General features: G+C 44.0%; 1 protein-coding gene across 2 annotated transcripts; it reads right to left on the bottom strand.

Annotated features, from left to right (window-relative positions):
- Positions 1 to 105: 105 nt before the first annotated feature.
- CLDN18 (claudin 18) lies at positions 106 to 25,064 on the bottom strand. 2 transcript variants are annotated; one of them, XM_066244860.1, is made up of 5 exons: positions 24,752 to 25,064; positions 7,585 to 7,749; positions 6,241 to 6,358; positions 3,102 to 3,212; positions 106 to 2,298 (listed from the first exon to the last, which is right to left on the bottom strand). In XM_066244860.1, the coding sequence occupies exons 1-5, from the start codon at positions 24,969 to 24,971 to the stop codon at positions 2,127 to 2,129; spliced, it is 786 nt and encodes a 261-aa protein (XP_066100957.1). In that variant the 5' UTR covers positions 24,972 to 25,064; the 3' UTR covers positions 106 to 2,126. The 2 variants fall into 2 exon arrangements, with proteins under 2 accessions (XP_066100957.1, XP_066100958.1); XM_066244861.1 differs by lacking the exon at positions 24,752 to 25,064 and adding an exon at positions 19,366 to 19,657.

Below are 25,064 nucleotides of genomic sequence, written 5' to 3'. Positions count from 1 at the left end.
CGGACTTGCAGTGCCAGCAGAAACACTCCAGGAGATGCACTCAGCTTTGAAGTGCTGACACTCTCAGCACCACTTCCTGAAGCTTAGAAAAAAGAACAGAAGCTGTTCAAATGTGAGATAAGTGTTTTTAATATTTAAGTAACAAAACTTGCAGGTCAATATTCAATGCATATACAATAAGAGAAAGCAACAAAAAAAATTACAAAGCACAATCTAATTACATGGAGACTTTTAAACATTAAGCGTTGGACAGAAAATGTGCTAACTGAAACCCAACTGAGCCACACCTCACTGTCTCAGACCTGACCAGGACTTTCTGGTGGCCAGAGGAGGAGAGCTCATTGTACCCCGGGCCTTCAACTTAAATCCTGGGGATCCTTAACAACCCCCACACCCTAGTTTGCTCAGCATCCTCTCTCCCACCCCCATTTTTATTGAATTGTGTTCATTCATCAATTACCCCATCTTAGACAATGAGTTCCATAAGTACTATATTTGATTTGGCCAAAAATCATTGCTGTCTCAGTGAGAAATTACTGAGATTACTGTTTTCTCTCTTGGTAAACACAATTTCTTTCTGTTTGAAGGGCCATGATCTGGTCTTTTCACAGATATAGTCTGTCCAGCATAAAGACCCCTATGAATATTCACCCATCTCTTTGGAGATCACTTTTATATGCACTGTTGGTGTAAGGACCTCCCCCCCAATAACCCAATGGTCAGATCCTTCCTGTCCTCATTAATACCTCGGTTTCCCAGGGGCCTCTTCTGAGTCTGGTGCTAGCATGGAATTCTGGTGGCACTGGAGGAGTTTAGGCTTTCTGCAGCAATGACATAAACACAGGGAAGCTGTATGGTTGCAACGAGCTTTCTATTTAATAAACATTCAGTGCTCTAACCACTCTAGGTGAACTTAGGGAAGGGAACCACTTTCAGAGTAACAGAGTAACAAAGCTGGCAGTAGTGCCAAGTAAGTCTACTGTCAACTGACCTGTAGCTTGTAGCCATGCAAGTGTGGATACGTAGTGCTTGGAAACATAAGGTTAAATTCAGAATCATCACTTAAAAAAACACACAACTAATTTCAACTCACTTCCTAGGACCTATTATATTCTATTATTTATTTTTTATGTGGGTTACACTGACTCTATCATTATAGTCTGTTTCCTGGAGCTTTCAAAAGGAATTAAGATCAGTGAGCATTTTATTAAATTGGGACTTCAGTGTGATTTTTTTTACAAAGTACAATATAGACAACAGCAGAGCAATTAGTTTTTAATTTTCTTCCATCTATGTGTAGGAGTGAGGCTAATTCGCAGAGACAGTGTATCATTTTACTAATGCATTGTTTATTCTAACTATATGCAAAATATATTTAAAGTACCAAAAAAAGATCTTCTCATTCTTCTAGGGACACTTTCTGGCCTGTGGCAGAAAGGAGACCTGCAGTGGAGAGCTCAGGAAACCCTTGGGAGACGCTTGCTGGAATTATCAGATGCCAAAAGAAAGGCTTGGTTTCCTCAAACTGAAATCACTTAGGTCTAGGCGACATTTAAAACCGCAGCATAATAAAACTCAGAGAATGAGCTAAAGACATTACAAATATATTTCTCACCTCTTCTTCAATCAGGGTTTATTTACTAATAACCTATTTGGAGGTGAGGAGGCAAAAATCAAATAGCAAAAAATGATGTCTTTTGACCGACTCTCTTTTTTTTCCTTTCAGAATTGTTCTAGGGATGAGTTGAGAACTAGATCATCAATGGGCTACTGGCTTTCAGAAGGAGGAGGGAGAGTCGGTCTAAATCATCCAAGTGTCTGATAGGGTTTCAAACTACATTCTATCATCAGATTAAGAAAGTTCTATTTAAAAAAAAAGAACTAGAGGATTGGAAAGTGTGGGCTACAGCCTCTAATTCATATCTGTTAAATTGGCTGTTTTGTGATGGAACATTTAGAGACAGAGACAGGTGGCTAAGACCATCTGGTGTCACCACAGGTGAAATCAAGGCTTTTCTAAGCCACCGGAGAGTCAAAGTAATCAGGAAGCAAGGTGAAATGTCCTTGTTTTCAGGGTGAGCTCTGATGGGGGTTTTCTTCTGCCCATGCCGAGGTGTCTTGGAGTGCTACACGTAGTCATACTTGGAAGGATGAGACTGTACCTCGTCCTCTGCGTGGGCACCCCCATCATATATCTTCTTGTTTTTGGTGTTGGGCCCAAAGCCAGTGCTGGCCTTGAAGCCTCCGGTCTTATAGGCAACATTGTGGCCTGAAGCATGATAAGACACGGCTTTGTAGCTGAAAGAGAAAGAAACATTCCACGACCATAAATGTATTTGGTTGGAGAACAAAGTACCTTATTTACCCTGCAATGTCTCAGTTTTAGCACTGAAAGCCCAGTGTCCCAGACCCGAGCAAACTGAGAGAACTAGCTGTACCAGAAACTATGTCCAGGCAAACATGGTTATGCCAAAGAATCATACAACTTGTGAGCCGGAAGATACCTTCATGCGGCCCATCTCCTTCAATCTGCTCAGTACACGGATGCGGTAATGGAGGTCAGAGAGGGCCAGCGATTTGTTAGCGGTTGCAGGGCTAATTACCAGTAGAAACAGACTGAGACCCAGGTCCTCCAACTCTGGGTCCATTTATGGACTTACAGGCGAGGTTTCTCAACAGCAGTACTGTTGGCATTTGGCATGGATTGAATGCTTCTTTGTTGTGGGGGCCTTTGTGTGCATTGCAGTATATTTGGCAACATCCCTGACCTCTACCCACTAGATGTCAGTATCACTTATGCCCCCACACCAAAACTGTCACAATCAGTCTCTTCAGTTATTGCCAAATATCCAGCACTGAAGCCAGAGGGAACCCATATGGATGGGGCTTTTTTTTCTCCCTTTCAAATAGGATCATCCCCAACTCTGCTGAGGCAGAAATATTTCTGTTCTGTTTTTCCTGTTTCTCGTAAAGGAGAATGTTCACGCTCCTTTAGTCAAGAGTGCTATTCCATATACCTAGACTGATCTTGCTGGTTGCAAATTATAGGTTAAAATGGACTCAGATCAAACGTCTGGTTGCGCTGGGATGGGGCTTCTCACCTGGTTTCCTCAGGCGCCAGGCCCCGGCAGGCGATGCACATCATCACGCCCCCAATTAGCGTGAGGCCTCCAGCGACCCAGCCCACGAACAGAGCCGAACCGAAGGTGTACCTGCGTGAGGAGACAAGAGCTATGAAGGCGGTTGACTCAACTCTCTGGGTTCCGCCCACTGCACTTGGCCATGCCTGTCCTTCTGTTTCCCCTTTTGGATTCTACACCTGTCCCCGCCCATGCTCCCTGAACACACACCTTTGGGTCACAGCCACCTGAACAGGTGCCCTGGAAAACAGCATTGGGGCTGAAGCTAGCCAGCAAAACAGCAGGGGAATATTTGGACCTCTTAGGTCAACTGAGGCATAAAATTAATTATAAATCTCTAATTCCAGAGAAACATATGAGGAAACGTCCCTTTCCTCACTTTCACCAAAGGGGAGTGTCTTGCCATTTTAGCCAGAGAAGTTTGAGAGAATCAGTCTCAAGTGATTTCTGAAGGAATTGAGGCCCCTTGAGTTTTTCCTATGGGCCAAGAAGCATTCATCTTACCTACCTCAAGTAATCCTGGCAATCATCCATGCCAAGAGTATTATTATTATAAAGAACTAAATTGATGTGACCATTTTTCAAATAAGGAAATTGAGGCTTTGGGAGAGTAATTAAATTTTCCAGAGACACAGGAAGAACATGGCATTGCCAGGACTCATATGCAGGTCACTCTGTCTCCACAGTATCACTGATAATCATTAACTATACTGTCCTCTCTGCATGAGACACACTTGATCAAGGTCAGCAAACTTACATACCTACGTGGGACAGGTAAGAAGCTTAAGTGAGTAAATGGGCTGGGTGTAAGGAAATATTTCACTTTCTTAATTCTATTATATGGAAGAACCATAAACGTGAAGATAAGTAACCTTAGGGCTGGGCATTTGAGAGTAGTGGGGACTGTGGCACCTGGAGAGTGTGAGCCCTAGTTAAAAGGATAGCTGCCTCTCAGCTGCAGAGATTGTTGCCATATGAAAATGAGGGCCCAGTGCTGCCAGATCTGATTTTTTTTTTAAATAAGAAGGTGGAAAAAAACCCAAACAGATTAGTGTATACAAGTGTAAGTGTGTGTGCATTGAGTGTATACAAGTGTAAGTGTGTGTGCACTATGAAATCTCTGTGTAGCAGGTATAGTGGTGCTCTGCCCAGGTACCCTCTGTCCCTTTCAGCATTTCTGTGTTTCAGCCCAGACCCTGTGTTCTTTTGCCTTTACCTGCTGGACCCTGTGACTTTCCCTGGAGTTCTGGCTTTGGTTCAACCACTGGTGTCACTTTCCCAACATGCACAGAGGCTGATTGGTGCTGAAGAAAGATCCCACAGCTCCCTAGGATCGGGCTGAGTCCAAGACTCCATCTGAGATCCCCTTGGGCCCTGTCCTGCTTGCCCCACTCCCTAACCTATCTCCTCTTCCTTCATAAATCGCTCGCACATGGATCTATAGGATCAGTAACTTAGGATCTGTTTCTGAGTAGCTCAACCTGAGACACTGTTAGTTTTTAAATTTTGGTGATTCATTCAGGTTATAAAATGAGATGTTTAGGCTAATACAAATGCCTTGGAAGCTGTGAACAGGGCAAGGGCAGGCAGTTTGTAGCTCCGGTCCAGGGCTTAGGCTCTGCCAGTGTTACACTCAACACGGCAATGGTAGACTCGGGGGCAGCAGGAGGGGTTCTGGGACTAAATAAGGCACTGGAACCACAGCCCCTCAAATGACTGCCAAGATCTTTTTCGGCAGCTGCACTGTCTATGCAGAGAAGATGAAATGACAGAAAGAGGAAAAATGCTGCCCATCCACAGATAAAAACATTCAGGAGGCCTATCAGAATTCTTTGGTCTCAGTCTCAGTACTGAAGTTGCCTCCCCAAGGGACAGAGGCAGGTCTTAGGGAGACTGTGTGAGAGAGTGATGGCACGCATTAGCGCCGGGTGTCAGGTGGGTGGTCGGTGGCTCCTCTGGGCAGGGACTGGGACAATAGACACACAGAAACTCTGGACAAGGTGGGCTCTTTTGATTTGCCTGTGACAGAGGAGCTTTAAAGGACATGAGACTTTCTCTGCTAAACTGGGGGAGTCGCAGGCAAACCAGGACGTCTTGGTCAGCTTACTTCTAAGTTGCTCTTACAACTAAAAGAACATAGGAGGACCACGGAGATGGCTAACGGCAGCTATTGGGATCACTTCCTTCTCATTCTTGAAGCAAAACAGGGACATGGATGGGTTTAGGAGTTTCTAGGGAACCAGAGAGTGAGGGTTTGTCACGTCTTTACTGTTCTTATACCCTGTTTGGATCTCATGATGCTGTGACTGGAGAAATGCCAAGCGTATCTACTCCAGAGATGGCAGCTCTCTAAGTTATAACATCTACATTGCTCTCTCATAACAAGGGCTTTTTTTCAGGAATTTGCTTCTGCTTCTTGCTATGAGAAATGTTCCTTGGCAGTAGCTAGACAAATACACACGTTAGAATTGTGTTTTCATCTTTTAAAAGTTCTGCCCTCCTCCAGACAACGAATTATACTGGGGTTTCTGCTCCCTTTGCTACACCATGACCTCCATGAGAACAGGGACCCTGTCTTTATCCCTCAGAACAATGCGTGGCCCACAGTAGCTGCTCAGTACATTTGTAGAATGAATTAATTAATGAGTGAGAGAAAGAGTCAAGCTGAATGAGGATGAAACATTACTTTTCTCAACTATGCTGTATCCTGCTCATTCAATTAAAGCTTTTACCTGTCCCTAGCCGGGTTCCCATCATGGACTGGAGATGTGGTAGATGTGACTTTACATGCCTCAGCTAACAGTGCCTGTTTTATTGCCACCACAATGTGGCCTGAGTAAGAGCGTTAGACGAATATAGGTAGTTGTCGCTGTTATTTCAAAGCAAATGTCAGATCAGCCTTAAGTCTTATCACCAAGGATATTTCACTGAAATGAAGGTTATGAATTTACATATCATTGTTGATTGACAGTATGACATAGTTGCCTCTGATAAATTTTTGTTACTTCGGGCACTAACAGTCACATTAGGCATATGTGTCTAATTGGTGTTTTATAGCAATATTCACCATGGAATCCTGAGACCTAGATCTGGAAGTTACCTGGTTTGAACAGTCTGTACCATCCCACCCATGCCGGAATACATGTTAGCTGTAGACATCCAGAAGTTAGTAACCAGCATGTTGGCAAACACAGACACTCCAGCGATTGCGCAAAGACCTATAGACCAAGAATAAGAAAGCGCCAGGGTTAACTTTAAAGGGATTATAATGTTTCTGAGGCAATGTACATTTAAATGAGTTTAGATGATCAGCTTACAGAATATTCTATTCCTATAACACACAGTTAATCCAAGCATTGATTATTGAATTCCCACTATGTACTAGACATTGCATTGTGTTAGGTGCTTTGACTTTCTTCTCTCTCTAATTGTGGAAAGATTTGTATAATGCACAGAAAGAATTTTTTTTTTTCAAGCATTTTGGGACCAATGGTTAGCAATATAAATATGTTGGGTCTGGTTCTTTGATAACATCAAGAACTCTTCCCTTAAAATCATTTGTAGGTCGCCTGACCTGTGGTGGCACAGTCGGATAAAGCATCGACCTGAAACACTGAGGTTGCCGGTTCAAAACCCTGGGCTTGCCTGGCCAAGGTACATATGGGAGTTGATGCTTCCTGCTTCTCCCTTCCCCTTCTCTCTCTCTCTCTCTCTCTCTCTCCTCTCTAAAAATTAATAAAAGAAAAATTTTTAAAAATTAAAAAAATCATTTGTAGTCCCTGGCCAGTTGCCTCAGAAGTAGAGCGTCAACCTGGCATATGGATGTGCTGGGTTTGATTCCTGGTCAGGGCACACAGGAGAAGCACTGCTTTCCACCCCTCCCCTTCTTGCTTCTTTCTCTCTATTTCCCACCCAACCAGCAGTCATAGCTCAATTGGAGCGAGTTGATGCCAGGTGCTGAGGATGGTTCCATGGCCTCTATCTTAGATGCTAAGAAGAGTTCAGTTGCTAAGCAATGGATCAATGCCCCAGATGGGCAGATCATCACCCCCTAGTGGGCTTAGGTGGATCTCTGTTGGGCACATGTGGGAGTCTGTCTCTGCCTTCCCTCCTTTCACCAAATTTAAGAAAATAATTAAATAAAATAATGTTCTAGACTCCTACCAAAATAATGACTTTAGGAGTTGAGTCACATGTCTACCTTAGGGTTGAGAATCTCTTATGATGGGCCTGGGGTAACATCTAAGAGGGATCATAGCACTCATGATAACTCTGTAGAGTGTAACTGGGCCTTAATCTCAGATATTGAATCCCAGTGTGAAAACCCTGAACTATGTTCAAACCCTGCTCAGTAAGGAGAAGCTGTGTTTACTCTGCCAGAATGATTTTGCTCTGACATTCCCAGAAGCACATTTGACAGCAGGCACTCCGAATCCCAGTTTACCTGAGATAATGAACATGATTCCAGAGGTCAGTGTCATGTTGGCTTTGGCAGAGTCCTCCATGCTGCCAATGCGGATGCACTTCAGGGCAAATATGGACACCAGGAGGCCAATGACACCCAAGACAATGCCCACAATCATCAGGGCTCGCACCGCCTGCAGCATGGCTGTGGAACAAAGGGCAAGACACAAGCAGACACACAAGATCACCTCAATATGATTGATCAGGCTCTGGTTTAATAAAACCTAACAACTGCAACCAACCAGCCCCAACCTTCTGAGAAATAGCAAATCCTTAAACTATGATGCAAACCTTATAATCACCAAGGGATATGGAATTGTGGGAATTGCAAAACAATCACAATCATCTGACTGATGAAGGATATGCATGCAAATGTGTGTAGAATGAAAAATTATGGGCAGTTGGAGTTGGGAGGGCTGAAGAGATGAACCTATTTCATTTCCTCATTTTAAAGCTTGATGTTCTGGATCCAGTAAGGGAAATGGCATGACTAAGGTAACATTAAATATTGTAGTAAAACTGGGTTGCTTTGACTTCTAACCAAAATATCTGTCTTCTCTAGTCTTTCCATATGGGCTCAATGATTGATATAGTTGTGCCCACTTTAGGAAAACCCAGTATTCATTTATAGCATATAATAAAGTAAGGTCACTAAGTGATATGCCAAGGGCACTGTATTTTTGCCTCCTTTCAAAGGGACTGCTAAGGTCATGGTGAGCTGTAGATTTTGGGCATATATAAAAAGATACTATGTCAATCTCAGGTCTTTCAACATGACCACTATTTATTGGCAGTTTCCTTTTCAGGATCAGTGGAAGCTGTAGGTCCTGCTGGAACTCTCCTGTAGTGTGTTTTATGTCCTCCAGATACATACAAAGTTGTTTCTAGGATGTCCCTAAGGTCCAGTGACTGATCTCAACAGAGCCCCATGACTAGGCACGGGATGGCGGTCATTAACATGTCAGGCATGGCCTTTGCCCTCATGGAGCTTCTACTGAGGTGGGGAAAGATAGTCAGTAAACATGTCCCCTGCAAGCATAATGACTCATACAAAAGGAAGACAAACGAGTCCTTTATGTCTTTCAGAGGGAAAGGCCCCTAGCAGGGCAAGTTCTAGTAGAGCATGACTGAAGAACTGTGTGAAGAAAGGCAGAAAGTTCCATCCAGCTCTAGCTGTCATATCAATTGCTACTTCTGATTGAAAGCTACTGTCCCAGGCTGGTTGACTCAGTGGATAGAGCATTGGCCCAGTGTACGAACGTCCTGAGTTTGATTCCCAGTTAAGGCACACATAAGAAGCAGATGGCTGCCCCCTTCAGCCCCCTTCTCTCCCTCTTTCCCTCCTGCTCAGTTGGTGCGAGTATCAGCCTCAGGCACTGAGGATAGCTTGGTTGATTCAAGCATTGGCCCTAGACAGGAATTGCTGGGTGGATCCCAGTCAGGACACATGCAGGAGTCTGCCTCACTATCTCCCCTTCTCTCACTTAAAAAAAAAAAAGAAAGAAATCTTTGAAGGGCCTTTCCAGACATTAAAAAATTTAATCCATATACAAAACAACCCCTGCAGTATAAGAATGTATTACCTCTATTTTATAATTGAAGAATTTGTGACTCAGAGGTTAAGTAACCTGCTCAAAGACACACAGAAAGGGAAAAGCAGAGCTGATGTCAAACTCAGAACTGTCTCACAATGCTTATTTTCTCATCATAGGGCACTGCTTTAAGGTACCTTATCCTGGAAAACCTGACAGAAGTCTGGCTGCCATCAAGGTCCAGGGATCTGTATGCTCCTAATAGAATGTATCCTCTAAACTAAGAGACTTGGCCATAAAAGGTCATCCTCTGAAAGAGATGCCAAAAATGTGTAAAGGAATATTCTCCAAAACTTATCTTGGGGACTAACTTGTCTGAGGAGATTATTTATAAATGTGATTCTAGAGACAAGAGAGTCCTGGGAAGGGACTTCTTCCAATCTCTTTGGGAAGATTTCCATCTCATGTATGGCCAATACCAGCTATTCACTCTAAGGTATGTATCACAAAGCAATTTGTCATGATGGAATAGTTGGCAATCAATAAAATGTAATGAGAAAGGAAAAGTAGAACATGCAGAATTCATTGAGAGCCTTCTGCAGTGTCTGAGGCAGCTCCCCGTGTAGAGATGATGGAATCCAGCTGCTCTAGTTCTGTGCTGCTGACCTCCATTCACTAGGTTCTGACTCTTCTCTCTAAACAAACTTCTGATTGTAACTATGCTTCTCTCCTGGGAAGAAAATTCTACAAGCAACCATTGTTAATCTTGGTTTCATTAGCAACTACATTTGTGGTTTGCATGGTGTGAAATCAATCCTCCAAGACCTGATCATTCATTCCTGGGAGAATTGATAACAGTGTCCTCTTGGATTTGCAGGTGAATTCTGATGCTAGAGCCATCGTGATCCCACTAAGACAAAAAGAACTCATGAAAGCCTGACCAAGCAGTGGCGCAGTGGATAGAGTGTTGGACTGGGACGCAGAGGACCCAAGTTTGAAACCCTGAGGTCGCCGGCTTAAGCACAGGCTCATCTGGTTTGAGCAAGGCTCACCAGCTTGAACCCAAGGTCTCTGGCTTGAGCAAGGGATCATTTGGTCTGCTATAGCCTCCTGGTCAAGACATACACGAGAAAGCAATCAATGAACAACTAAGGTGCTGCAACAAAGAATTGATGCTTCTCATCTCTCTCCCTTCCTGTCTCTCTGCCCCCTATTTGTCCCTCTCTGTCTCTGTCACAAACACACACACACACACACACACACACACACACACACACAGGAAAAAAAACTCATGAGGGCCTCAGAGTGGCCTTTGAATCCACTCCTAATATGAGGGCTCTACCTAGTATGTCACCTGTGACCTCCCAATCTTTGCCTAATGGCTTTGCTGGCTCCACCGGATACTGGGAACAAATACCCAGCCCATTCCCTCATTGGCGAATGCAAGTATGTGAAACCTACTTGTATATTCATTTACACCTTTCTGTATTCATCCAAACCATGTTGGTGTACTCGCATGGTCAAATGCTAACACTCATCTATGAATTCACTCATTCATTCATCAGGTATTTTATTTTATTTTATTTTATTTTTTAATAAATTTTTATTAATGGTAATGGGATGACATTAATAAATCAGGGTACATATATTCAAAGAAAACATGTCTAGGTTATTTTGTCATCAAATTATGTTGCAAACCCCTCGCCCAAAGTCAGATTGTCCTCCGTCACCCTCTATCTAGTTCTCTGTGCCCCTCCCCCTCCCCCTAACTCTCTCCCTCCCTCCCTCCCATGTCCTCCCTCCCCCCCCCCCCACCCTTGGTAACCACCACACTCTTGTCCATGTCTCTTAGTCTCATTTTTATGTTCCACCAATGTATGGAATCATGTAGTTCTTGTTTTTTTCTGATTTGCTTATTTCACTCCTTATAATGTTATCAAGATCCCACCATTTTGCTGTAAATGATCTTCATCAGGTATTTTAAAGCTCAATTTTTCTTCAAAGCCCTTTGCTAGATGCTGCAGAAGGTATAAAGTTTCATAAGAAATAGTATCTACACTCAAGCAGCTTACAACCTGAGAAGATCATAGTCTTATTGGAAATTCTGAACTTCTAATTTCTTAAAAGGAAGAGAAATTTGGCTATGTAATCATAATAGTACCACTTTATAACAGTAGCTTGAAGTGTGGCTCTAATTCTCTTTAACACAAATAATTAAACCATAAACCTGTGGTTCAGGATAGTCATGGAGGAGACATTTGTGGGGCAGCCCCCATTTCAAGAAATAACTTCAAGGTTGTTATGTTTTGGGATGTAACTACCAGAAAACTGGACATATGAGAAGAGGAATGGTCTTTGACTTCCCCTCCACCTTGTCCCCTGATTTCTTATGAACTTCAAATCTACCCAGGAACCTGTCAGAAGTTTTAAAAACAGCTTTTGTTCTGATATTTTAAATGTTAAGCTAGTCAGAGAACCAAATTTTTTTATCCCTTTTAAATGTTTTTAATTGATTGATTTTAGAGAGACAGAGAGAAAGAGGGAGAGAGAGAGATGCATTCATTTGTTGTTCCACTTAGTTGTGCATTCTATGGTCGCTCCCTATATGTGCCCTAACTGGGGATCAAACTTGCATCCTAGGTGTTTCAGGATGATGCTGTATCTAATTGATTGAGCTAAGTGGCCAGGGCCTCGTTTATCCTTTTTAAGAAGCACTCAGCAAGGCATCCAGTTAACACAATCAAAAAGCAATCAACCAATCAACCACCCACTAACCCACCAAACAAATGATAATTAACCAAGTAGGATAGGATAAAGGATGTCTCTCTCCTTCTATGAAAAATTATACTTATCCTAGACTCTTGGCAAAGATGGGGTCATTGAATCTCTTTTGATTGAGTGATTCTAATATTTGTTCCTGAAAACATATCACATGTGTGTTGTGGCTATGGCTGAGGTATGTGACCTTCTCTGACACTGTTTGATGAGAAGGGATGGCATACTGGCAGGTGGGAGGTGCCTTGCTGCTGGTGCACCTCTATCATCCCTAGATATGGGAGCCCTGGCCGGCTTGTCTCAGGCAGCCTTTGCCTTAGGCTCTCAGATGCCCCTTTACCTCTGCTGGGTCAGGTTTGCATGGCAAGTCCTCATTTTTTCATGCTCTTTCTTGACCTCTGGATTTCTCATGAATACTAGCACCTGCTTTGAACCAGGGGTCCACCCTGACCTTGAGCTCCTTTTCATATCTGGAATCTTCTTCTAGCTTACTCCTACCCCTTTCTTTTAGCCTGCAGTTGGAAAAACATTGTTTTATATCTCGTGGGGCCATTGTCAGAGCCACAACTTGGCTTGAATGAATAGACTAAGGTCTTCTATGTTTTGGAGACCCCTTGGGAGGTTCTTCTGAAAGTGGGAGCTGTGATGGAGGCAGATACCAGGAAGTAGGAGGAAATGTTCTCCACTATTCATTGGTAGACTCCACCCACAGCTGTCTGGTAATGACCATGAAGATTCATGGTGGTGAACTGAACTTCCTTTTTAATTAGAAGATTCTACCCTCTGGGATCCTAATTCTTTTCCATAGACAGATAATCAGAGAAATTGCTCTTAAAGGAGGCAGGTTTCTCTTTTAGCCACTCTGTCTCTTATTTGATATACTGAGCAAGAGGCATAGGCTTATCAGCTGATAACAGGTGATTCAATGGGTTCTATAGACTGATTCCCTGCACCAAAGGTGTGACTACAGCATTCTTTACAATGAACAATGAGGCATTATCAGACATAAAGGGTGGGCAGGATTCAGCGCTGACAGAAGCAAACAGAGAAATGGGAACTCAGTGTTCTCTCCCTGTTGCAAAATTTCTTATTCCCCTGACAGAAATAAGGTGCTGTCAGGTGTAGTTCCCAACCTGGGCTGCACTTCAGCATCTCCAGGGGAAATTTTTAAAAAAATATTAATGTTTGGGCCCCACCCCTAGATATTTTTATTTAATTGTTTAATAACATAAAATTCAAGGAACAGTTTGGGGAAACAGACCTCAAGAGGGTCCAGGAGGAGGTGCTCAAGTGGGGGGGTGGAGAGGAACGAGTTCCCAGGGGCTGAATGAACTGGGCTGGCTGGGGTGGGGGTGCAGCTGGTGAGACAGCAAGGCAATCACTGCGGGCCAAAGGCCTGGGCCTGGGACTTTCCATAAAGGTGTGCGGTAGGTGGGGAGTGGACCCACACCTTCAGGGATGGCTTGGTCTCAGATTGGAGGAAGAAAGGGCTGGTGGAGGAGTCCAAAGGGATGGAAGCTCAGAGACGGAAAGTCTGAGGTCAGACCTCAGAGGGAAAGCCCTTCGGAACAAGAGAGAAGGCCTCGATTTTCCATAGATCCAAGGGGACCAATATGGAGGTCCTCTGTGTCTTGTGAAATCCTACAGAGTGACGTGATGCCAGGTAAATTGTTAGGCCAGTCACTTAACATTACCAAAGCCCAGTTTCCTCAACTCTGGGGGAGATAGCGATATCTCTTGCATAGAGATGTGGTAAGGATCAGATGCTACTTGGCACCAGCATAACACTAAGCCAGGCTCAGGAAATATCAGCTTCCTCCCCTTCCCTGAAAAGAAGTTCCCTGTCTCCAGCTTCACATAGCCTTGGCGTGTGCTAACTATGCATAAACCTAAGTCCTCTTGCATGGGGATAAAATATGGTTGAGGATATGAAAAAGAGGAGTAAGGGAGTGTGAAGGGCAATAGGGAAGATATGAGAAAAAAAGACAGACCTGGACCAAGGAAGGGGGCAAGGGAAAATAGGCTCAGGATCAGCTGACAATGGACAGGGGAGGTGGGCGATGGTGAGGCGCTGTAGGCGGCTTCCATCCTCATTGTTCTTCCTTTCCAACTCCAAGGTGGGGTCCAGCTGTATAACTCTGACAGTGGTTGTTCCCATCATGAAATGATGCCCTTCTGGTGATTAGTCCATGTTGGGGCATGATGCTGCGTGGGCAGCTGTCCTGCTATCAACGCAACAACTTCCACAATCACAAGCGGAGGAGATGTTCTGGTTTCTGGGTCCGCATAGCTTTGATTATTGAGAAAGCAGAGCAAGCAGCCTCGTTTTTATAGCTAAGATACCGGCTCCTTTGGGCTTTGTAGATGTGCTCTCATTTCACTGAGGGATTCCCTTCAATGTACAGTGGTGTGTGCATATTTAGATGTTTGTTCACATATTTGGAAAGGCTAAAACATTTCTCTCTTTTTTCTTGAAGAAAGGAAATGCAGCTTGACCAAAACCGAAGAGGACCTTCCAGATCTCATTTCAACTTTATAACTAACTTATAATCACTTCACTGCCAGGGCCAGCTCCTTCCGGCAGACACTGGGGAAAGACAGGCTGCTTTCACAGGATCATACGCATGAGACTTTATGTGAAAGTCAGCCAGTAGTAAGAAGAGGCGAGCAAGGCAGCTCCTTTAGAAAGGATACTTAAGTGCAGCAGTTTCATATTTTTTTTCTCTCACGGATTTTTGCTATAGATTTTATGGAATTGTTCCCTGGGTTGAATGTGGTTTTGTTAAAATCCATTCCTGTGTATGTAAATATGATTGACAGGTTGACAGGAAACTCCAGTGGCTATTGTTTTCTCACATTGAGGTCGGAACCAGGAGATGTAGTCAGTTGTCTGAAAAAAATCAAGACTCTAAGTGCTTGCAAAGGGGTTGAGAACCTGTGAAGTGCTCAGAACACAGGTGGAATGGGGGAGGGATGGATAAGAGAAAAAAGCACCTGAAATAATCTTTACTTGGAATATTTGGATTTTTTTTTTTTTTTTTTTGCATTTTTTCTGAAGCTGGAAACAGGGAGAGACAGTCAGACAGACTCCCGCATGCGCCCGACCGGGATCCACCCGGCACGCCCACCATGGGGCGACGCTCTGCTCACCAGGGGGCGATGCTCTGCCCATCCTGGGCGTCACCATGTTGCGACCAGAGCCACTCTAGCGCCTGAGGCAGAGGCTACAGAGCCAACCCCAGCGCCCGGGCCACTTTTGCTCCAATGGAGCCTTGGCTGCGGGAGGGGAAGAGAGAGACAGAGAGGAAGGCGCGGCGGAGGGGTGGAGAAGCAAATGGGCGCTTCTCCTGTGTGCCCTGGCCAGGAATCGAACCCGGGTCCTCCTCACGCTAGGCCGACGCTCTACCGTTGAGCCAACCGGCCAGGGCGGAATATTTGGATTTTTAAAAGGTGTTTGATTTCAAAGAAGAAAAGTAATTTGAAAGATGAAATGGTGAGAGTGTTGGGTGGTGTAGACATGACAGCAATGGTTTAATGACACCGAGGGCTAGAGCTTGTACGTGGCTTTCAGAGCACCTTCCCATAAACGCCTACTGTGAGTTACTTCCCAGATGGGGAAAGGGAGGTCAAGAGATGTAGGTGGTCAAGCTGCCGCCTTGAGTCCAGCTCACATGCTTTCTTAGCCATTGGGCCTGACACTCCACCAAATTCTGTCCAAATATTTGCAAACACATTAGAAAAAACAACTATGATGTCATCATAGAGCCACAGACGTGTTTGCCACGTCTCTTTGCCACCAACTCATTGACTGACCTTTGCTTTTTCCTCCCATTGTCTCCAGGGAGAAGAAATGGGGATGATACACAAATCCTCTACTCTTTTAATTTAGAACTCCAAATTGTGCATTGTTAATGCTATCGCTATAAGTAGGCCAACACTATTGATGTATCCCCTATTATTACTATGCTTCGGCCTAGATCAATCTCTTCAGTTTCAAAGGCAGCCCCTTCTACCTAGACTACCGAAACAGAGCCTGGTCATGGGGCAGGGAGAGATGCAGGCTTGGAAGTCTTCCAGCCTTAGGTTCACCTCCCACTTCAGCCATCTGTCATCCATGGAGTTTGGGATGTTTGTTACCTTGCCCCACTCTCTGAGCCTCAGTTTTCACTTTTGTAAAAATAAAGCTAACACATATTTCCTTGTATTGTTGTGAAGATTAAACTGGAGAGTCAATGTGCAGTCCTCTATTTGATAGCTCTTTTTATTTCTGGGTGTTATTCCTGGAGCACCACAAATACATTGACTGTTTGGAATACAGTGAAGGAATCTTGGACTGTTAATTATACAGTGTTGGTAATATATAGGTAAACAATCCTGCTACCAATGACATTTACCTCATTAATCTATCTATAGGTTACATAATACAGCTAGTTGAATGGAATTAAATTATTCAATGGCTGTAAGTTCCAACTAACAATGATACGTTTTTATGAGATGAATGAAAAGTTTAGTGAGATTTTGCAAGAAAAGAGCTTATACCTAGAAAGAATTAAATACTTGGTAGTGATTATTATAAATATTAACCTAAGTATTATAATGGCATCTGCCTCATCCCTTTATAGCACTTTAAGGCTGACTTCTCTGCTGAAGGGTAGTACTCTCAGGGGGTCTAGGTAAAAAACTCCCTGAGCCTTCCATTTCTATCTCCAGGCATTTCACTCCACTCCTCTGCTTCAGGTCTCTCTTCCTGAGGCCCCTTGTTATGATCAAGGAAATGCTTTCAGCAGCTGTTCCTGATGGCAGACTCCCCTCTGGGTGCTGGGTCCTGACTGATTAATGCTACTCCTTACAGCTCCCTTAGAAGTCCCATAAGTATCGAGAAGATCTCTTTGGCCTCCTCCCTGCTTGCTTTATCTCCTTACGTTCCTGCCTTCAGCAGCTCTTTGAGTTTCTTTTTAACTTTTTCCTCCTGGTAATATTTCCACTCATCTCTTACTTCCGCCAGCCAAGTCTTAAGTCATACAACAAATATTTGCATTTTGGGATGCCATTTTACATTGTAGTCATTCCTGCTGCATAAGAACTAGCTATTTTAAAACCTACATTGTTCTCTGTGGCCACAAATTATCAAAAGATTTGAAGTAACTCCATTTCTGCCAGCTCAGTCCCATGAAATGTCTTCCCTGGCTTTTCGGTGGAATCTTGTTCCCCTGACTCAGATGGGCAGGGCTGGGGCACACCTCGGTGATAGCTGCCTAGAGTTTCTCAGCTTTCCAGACTGCAAGGAGAATCATGAGGAAGGAACATGCTCAATGCTATCAGAGTGCTCTGGAGGTAGTACAGAGGTGTGTGGGATCCTGTTCAATGCAGGGAATGCAAGGGGGCTTCAGGGAAGAGGTAGTATCTGGGCTGGACTCGCACATGGGAAAATCTGTGGAGACGGCAGTTGGGGTAGGAGAGGGGGTCACCGGGGCAGTGGGAGCCATGGGTATCCAGGACCAAGCCAAGAGGGGGCGGCGAGAAGCATAGGCTGGCAGCGCGGGAGTAGAAAGAGAGGTCAGGGAAGGTAGGTGAGGGATGTAGGAAAGCCTCGGTGTCAGGCTGTCATGTCTGCACCTGATTAAGCCGGGAATGGAAAACTATAAGTATTGTTTGGGTTTCGAAATTGTAGGGAGATAAGAACTGAAAACTACAAGCTGGTGACTGAAAGATTCTGCTGGACCTTCTGCCACAGTCAAAGGAGCAAACACTCTGAAGAAAGAAGGATAGAAACAAGATTGAGAAAGGTTGAGCATGAGAGGTGGTAGAAAAAATTTTTCATTTTAATTTGGTTGTCAGTGACCCAGGGAGAGACAGAATTTGGCAATGACCAGAGTCAAGAGAAGACTTTCCAGGCAAGGAGGGACAGAAGCATAAGACAGTAGGAGAGGTAAAACAGGTGAGAAGTGGGCTGATCAGCAATTGAGCAGACAGGACGGGGTGGGGTCTGCAGAGCCCTGGTGGAAAGGGTGGCCTTGGGCAGGAGAGTGGACAGGGATTTTGTTCTGCAGAGAATAGAAATACGATATCAAGGGGGAGAGGAGGAGATTTTCCTTTGGTAAATAGGAAAGAAAAATGAGAATGGCAGCAATGGGGTTTGGCCATTTAGGAGAGTGGACAAGTTTGGGAGCTCCATGCATGGAGACATAAAGAATGAGGGAGACATTGGTGATAGGTGGTGAAGCTCTGTGAAGAGGTTATTGAGCATCAAGTTATGGGATATCTTGTCTTAATTTTGAATATGAAGCCAAACTTTTTTCTTCATTGAACAGTTAAAATTAGGTGTAGCCAGCAAGTCAACAATCCACGGCCTTGCATCTCCTTCCTCTGACCTCTGCCCTCACACTACAGCACAATCCCTCCTCCTTCCTGGGGCTTCTTTCTTCCCTCTGCCAGGTTCTACCTCCCCTGCTTCCCTAAGCTGCTCTTTCCTGTAGCCTGTGGTCCTGCTGGTCCTACTGTATGACTGGCTTCCAAAATATGGAGTAAATAACCCAATTCTTCTACTCGGTCACCCATCTTCTATTTCTTTTTGAAAATAAAGATGAGTTAGTTAAATTGCTTTTCACAATTCAATTTCAAGTGCTTTAGAGGCTCCTAACAGTTTCATGCCAATTTCTTTCCAGCTACTTATTGACAAGGTGTTTGTCTCAGAGAGGCAAAGCCCAATACGGTTTTCCTTTCCTCACCAAACTCACACCCTGGACACTCTTTGGAGGGTAAAGTTTTCTTTTCTTTTTCTTTCTTTCTTTCTTTTTTTTTTTTTTTTTAACACAAGTAGAACTCCCATAATATCCAGAATGCAAAGTTCCTATGATACATATTTAGCTCATCTTCAGGGGTGAAAGAATGTCACTGTTATATTTATAGTCTGACATTATTATAATTATATAATAATATTCTGATATATATTGTTTTTTAGGAGCGCATACCGGAATTTCTCACCACAGATGTAGAAAAGGTCTATAATTTAGTGGCAATATTTTTTCAGCACTTACAGAGACAACTTTTCAAAGAAAAATTTAATTGAATCAAAAATGAAATGAAATCAGCTCTCAATAAACTTTTGCAGCTGTAAGAAAATATTCATCATCCTACTTCCTTACTCCTAGGTATGTGAAGGCAGGAGCAAGTCACTTGCACATACCTGCACACAATTTTCTCCTTGCAGGAACACTAGTCTATTCTACCATGATGAACATGCCCTTAGAATAGACCCATTCTTTTCATGACCTGCTTTCTCACCACCAACTCCTTTGACTTGAGTGTGAAATTCTCCAACTTTCTCCCCTGCGACAATTGCTCCCTTTGACTATTCTGAGTCAACCCTGTCCCGAGGTCACTCCTGGCTGCTGAGAGCTCACAGGCCCTCCCTGCCCTGACCTGGTGGGGCCCCACTCCTTCCCGGCGCCTACCTGGAAGGCCCAAGATGGTGAAGTAGGGCCGGCATTCAGTGAACCCTGAGCTCTGCCTCACGCAGCTGCGCCAGAGCCCTTCGTACTGGAACACGGCGGTGACCGGGTTGTCGTACAGGTCCTGGGTGCTCCACATGTCCATCCCCGTGGCAGCAATGCAGCCCACCAGGCCCAGGAGGGACAGGAGGAAGCCCACCACTTGGCACGTGGTGGTGGACATGGCTGCCCGCTCTGGCCCTCTGGCTGCCACCTTGGGTCCAGCTGCCACCTCCCTGCTGTGGAAGGCGTGGGCCCACCGCGCTCCTGAGCGCAGCCGCCCTGCTCAGATGGCGTCCCCCAGCTCTCGGTGTTTGCTCACAGTGTTTTCCTTAGATAGTTCAGTTTCACTCTTGGTTCAAGGGCATTATTTTTTCATTTGTTAGAGAAGCGGCCCCAAGAGGCACTTGTCCCGCTGATCTGCGCAGGCCCACGGTTTGAGAGCAGCGCCCAGCGGCCCCCTCCCCCTGGGCAGGCTGCATCCCGGAGGCCCTGACAGGAGCTCTGCCCTCTGGGGACAAGAGTCCCGTCCAGCAGCGCCCGGAACCCCCACAGCCCTTCCCTCCGGCTCTGCTCTGCGCCGGAGGCCGCGCCGGAGGCCACTCCGGCTGACTGACTTCTCTCTTTTTTAAAAAATGGCCCCAGGAATCTCCATCTTAAACCAGACTTCCACATTTTTTCCTCTCACAATTTATAAACCACATTTCTTTTATATCTATCGATTTAATCTTACATAAATGGGTAGGGTAAGTGTTATTATTCCCCCCATATATTTGGGGGGAGGTGAGTAAAGTGAGATAAAATAGGTTAAGAACCTTGTGTAAGTGCCTTGAACCAGATGCTTTATATTGGGAGGGAGGCCCACCTCAACTTCCTCTCTGGTGCTATCTGCATTTCTATGTGGAGAACCGGGCACACACTAAGTTGTCCCCATTTGGGGGGACCTGAAAGCCAAATCTTAGAGATATGCTCTTGGTTCACAGGTATTGGAACTGGGATGAAGATATAAGAAGCATTCTGTTGACCTTTATCTCATTCGTGACACAAGAACCACGTGAAGATCACGTGGCAGTCACAGAAGATCCCACAAAGGCCAGAGGAGGGACCCGGGCTGGCTGGACCCAAGTCCTTGGCCTGGTTACTGAGAGGCTTAGGACCTGTTCCTGACACTGTCACTAACACGCAGTTGTGCTGGGTGATTTGGGGCAAACTGCTCAGCTCCTGCAGGTCACAGTGTCTTCATCTGTTCACATGGGGCCTGCACCAGGACACTTCAGAGCCCTTTCAGATCTTGCATACTATCTTCTACATTTTGCAGAAAAAATTTTATTGCAATTAATAAAAAAGTATCAGGAATTATATAATTACACAAAAGAGAGACTTGGCCAGATATCAGCCATTGCACTTTGTCTACACAATTTTACTTTGTTGGAGAATTAATGTGCTTCTTGGGGTAATGTGTGTCTTGCCTCTGAATTCAGATACATTTAAATCAGAACTTCTTTAAATCTGGTTTCAAGGCCCTGAAACTCACACATGTGGCGCGCATGCGCGCGCGCACACACACACACAGACACACACACACACATCTCTAACCTGTACAAGTTCTCCAGGAAACAAGCCTGAGCATCTGGACATTTCAATGTTATCTTGGGTGCACCCAGTCACTGCTCTCACGGCTTTGTTCCCAGCAAACACAGAAAGCAAATATGGAAGTTCGCCTTCTTAATTTGAATGGAGGCAACATTACTCTCAACACCTTGCTTTAGGTTTTGTGATCAGGATTAGTAAAGATCATTGTGATCATGAGCAAGAAAATGCAAAAGAAGAGAGTAAGCAAGAGACAGATATGACTTAAAGGTGATAAATAATGTTGTTGGTTTTGTATTCCCTGAACTGAGCTATAAGGCCAAGTCTAAAAGGTGGGGAGGGACTAACCGGAAAAGGTGACTGTGGTCTCTGCTGGTGGACAAGGATTGACCAATTGGTTTGAAAAATGTTGGAATAATTCAGAAATGATCCTGTCACTGTTTCTGTGGACAAAGTCCTTTTTACTCTATTTCAGCCAAAACACAGATTTTTTTATTAATAAAGAGATCTATGAGAATTTGGTTTCAAGTTGTTCATTTTATGACATTTGTCTAACAACCCCCCCCCCCGCCCTAACATCTGGACTATGATATAAGCAAAATAATAAACTGATAATGAAAAAAATTTTTTAAATAGTTTATTACAAGTTATCTATCCTGACACTCATTTTCTTATGCAAATGTTTTTATGCAAAATTTCAAGATGGGGAGAATTTATGATATAATGAGTTAAGCTTTTTTTCTTGTTTGAAATGGTGAGTGACTTTATTTTTTGGAAGAAAAAAAGTTAATTTTAAAAAATAAATTAAAGCCACCTCTACGTAAGCAGAATACTGATTGAGTAGAGAGAAATTGTAAGTCTTCATGCGCTTTTTTATGTGAAATAAATATTGATATGTTTTAAAATCTGAAGGATGGTATTTTTCACTTCCTGGTGAGTTTCTGTGCTCTGAAGGGAGTGGACCGCTGCCCTAGCTGTTACTGCCAAAGAGTGAGTGGAGTCCACGGGGTGACGCTGGCTTCCTCATTTATGGCAATAGGTTTTGTTAAAACATATTAAATGTATCTCTAATAATACTGATAGTTCATGGTCTGTTATATTAATACATAATTATAATGATACTTCATGGTCTGGTTCTGTTTAACAATACTGTTATAATGTTGGTAAAAACTTGGTTGAATTATCTTTAAAATGGAGCAAAATGTTTTGCTGACTTCTTAGGGATAATCATCTCTCTACAGAGGGTGAGATGTCCTGGCAGTGCCATTTCAAGTTATAAATTTCTAAAAGCTTATATGATTTTACTGATATCAAAGAAAACATTTCCCCACCTTTGCTTTATCATTTTTTAGGAATTATAAATATAAAATCATGAGTGGTAGTTAACTAAAAATGGCAGTCAATTGACAACATAAAATCAAATACGTGAGGAGTGAAATTAGTATACTAGTAAGAAAAATAATTGATACATCTATTAATTTATAGAGAATATTACCACATTGTACAGGGTGAGGCAAAAGTAGGTTTACAATTGTTTGTTAAAAAATACAATAATAAATTAAGAAATAAGAATAAACTCTGTGCCTTGCGTACTCACAACTGGAAACCAACGTTTGCCCACCCTGTATATTCCTAATTTCTGACTCCACCTTTTGGTGCTCATAATAGAAAATTTGGAAGTAGAGATAATTTTAACAACTAATTTTGCTCCAATGGAGCCTTGGCTGCAGGAGGGGAAGAGAGAGATAGAGAGAAAGGAGAAGGGGAGGGGTGGAGAAGCAGATGGGTGCTTCTCTTGTGTGCCCTGGTCAGGAATTGAACCTGGGACTTCCACACACCAGGCCGATGCTCTACCACCGAGCCCACTGGCCAAGACCTCTGATTATTCATATAAGAGAGATTCCTAAGAGTGGAATTAATGCATCAAATGACGTGAAGTGGGTGATGGACATACAAGATAAACAACAGTTCAAATGCTATAGAAATGTTTCCCTGACACTTCTATACTCTTACTGATCAATGTCACCATGTTAAATTTAATTTTCTAAACATAAATTTTTTAAAAATGATGTGAAGTTTAAAAAAATATGTTTTCTGTAGAACCAGATTTTTTTCTATGAATTGTATTCCCAGCAGTAGTTTGTTGTTGTTTTTTTTCACTACACCTTTATTTTGGTAAGTTATACAGGACCACTTGTTTTAATTTGCATTGCTTTGATTACTAATGAGTTTGAAACTAATTTTTAAACAGATATTTCTGAAGCATTTTTTTTCCTTTTCTTGAACTGTCAGTTTGTATTTCTTTATTTAGTTAAGGAATTTTAGCACTTTTCCTGTCAATTTATATAAGCTATTTGTTAAATTTTTTAATACATTGCTGTGATTACTAATGAGGTCTTTCCCATTGATTATTTGCCAGACTTTAGAAAGAGGTGAGTCTGGGAAGGTAACTGCATTGGGTATTCCTGCTTTAGGTCAGGATTGATTTCTGAGAGCCTTGGGGGTCCCTGTTAGGTTTGTTAGTGGGGGCTCAGGTGCAGGCAAGACAGGGTCAGAGCCCTGGCTTCAACTATATGTGACCTTGGGCAAGTTACCCAAACTCAATTCCCTTGTTTATAAAGGTGAGATAATACATAACAGCACCTAGTTCACATGGTGGTTTATAGAGATTACATGAAATACTGTAAGGCAGTGGTTTACTCAAGTGCTAGTGCATAATGTGCCATTGTTATTTGCCCTCTATGAAGCAATATGAGCCCTTCAGATGTCACCCTGGTGCTCATGAGGTCAGCCCCAGGCTATGTGGACCCAGGGCCTAGCCTCTGGAGATACTTTGGACATTTTGCATTTCAGGTAAGGGAGATGGTTAGACCTAGAGCTATGGAAGGGTCAGTGGGACATAGGGACACTGGAGTGGCTCACCTTCCACCCAGTCCCTATAGAGGGACACCTTACTAAATTGGCAACTGGTCACCCACTGGTCTGGTGCATGTTCTGTTTATATCCAGTTTCTTTCTTTCTCAGCTTGTCATTCAATGCTCTCCATAATCATCCTCACATAACCCTTCCTCCAGCCAAGGACATTCTCTCATTTCCCTTCAAATAAGATTCAGGTGGCTTTTGGCCATGCTGTTTTTCTTTCTGTGATTCTTCCCTTCCAAAGTCTAAGTACCTTTCAATGATGCCTTGGCATTCTTCCTCCTTGGTAGAGACTTTCCTGCACACTCGTCTCAGCTCCTCAGCACTGGCTTCTGCGCTCACTTAGCACCTTGTCACACCCAGCCTCAGCTGCACAGAGGAGGAGCCCACCAGCTCTCCCTAGATAAACACAGCCCTCTCCTCTGCCCCACTTCCATTGCTGCTACGTGCTTAGGCTTTGCTGGAAGCTGGGACCAGGCACGAGGGGGCCTGGAGACGAAATTCACAGTCCCCAATTCAGGAAGGGGGAGTCTTGGGGCTGAAGAAGGAAGTGACTCAAGTCTAAGCTTCCTGAGTCTTCTTACTGAGGGTGATTGAGACTCAGTGCCATTGCTCACATAAGAGTTATTTTTTTAAAAATGTGCCTCTTGGGTAGAATTCGGCACTACCCAATTAGGGGAACAGGTTCCCTGACAGCTCCAGAAAGCTCCCCTCCCTAAGGTTCCTGCAATTCTGTTCTGGTGGTAGAGGCTGCCGCTCCTGCCTGTCCAGCCGTCCCTCTGTGGTGCCCCAGGCAGAGGCTCAGTGCTCCCCCCCACACACACCAGGCACCAGCCCTTACCTGGCAGCCCCAGCAGGGTGAAGTAGCCCCGGCACTCAGTGAAGCCAGAGCTCTCCCGGACACAGGAGCGCCACAGCCCTTGGTAGTTGAATACAGCCGTCACCGGGTTGTTGTACAAGTCCTGTGTGCTCCACTGGTCCATGCAGGTGGCGGCAATGATGCCCGCAATCCCGAGCAGTGACACTACAAACCCCAAGCCCTGGCAGGCGGTCACAGCCATGGTGGGTGCGGCGTTGACACAGAGCACCACACGGCAGAGCAACAACCCGGTTCTGTGAGTACCGAGTGTAAAGATGGAGTTTTCTCAAACAGG

Source organism: Saccopteryx bilineata, chromosome 10 (assembly GCF_036850765.1).
Source record: "Saccopteryx bilineata isolate mSacBil1 chromosome 10, mSacBil1_pri_phased_curated, whole genome shotgun sequence".
In the NCBI taxonomy this organism is placed as follows: Eukaryota; Metazoa; Chordata; class Mammalia; order Chiroptera; family Emballonuridae; genus Saccopteryx; species Saccopteryx bilineata.
The sequence above is the reverse complement of the archived record's forward strand: the minus strand, read 5'-3'. Positions and strand labels throughout refer to the sequence as shown.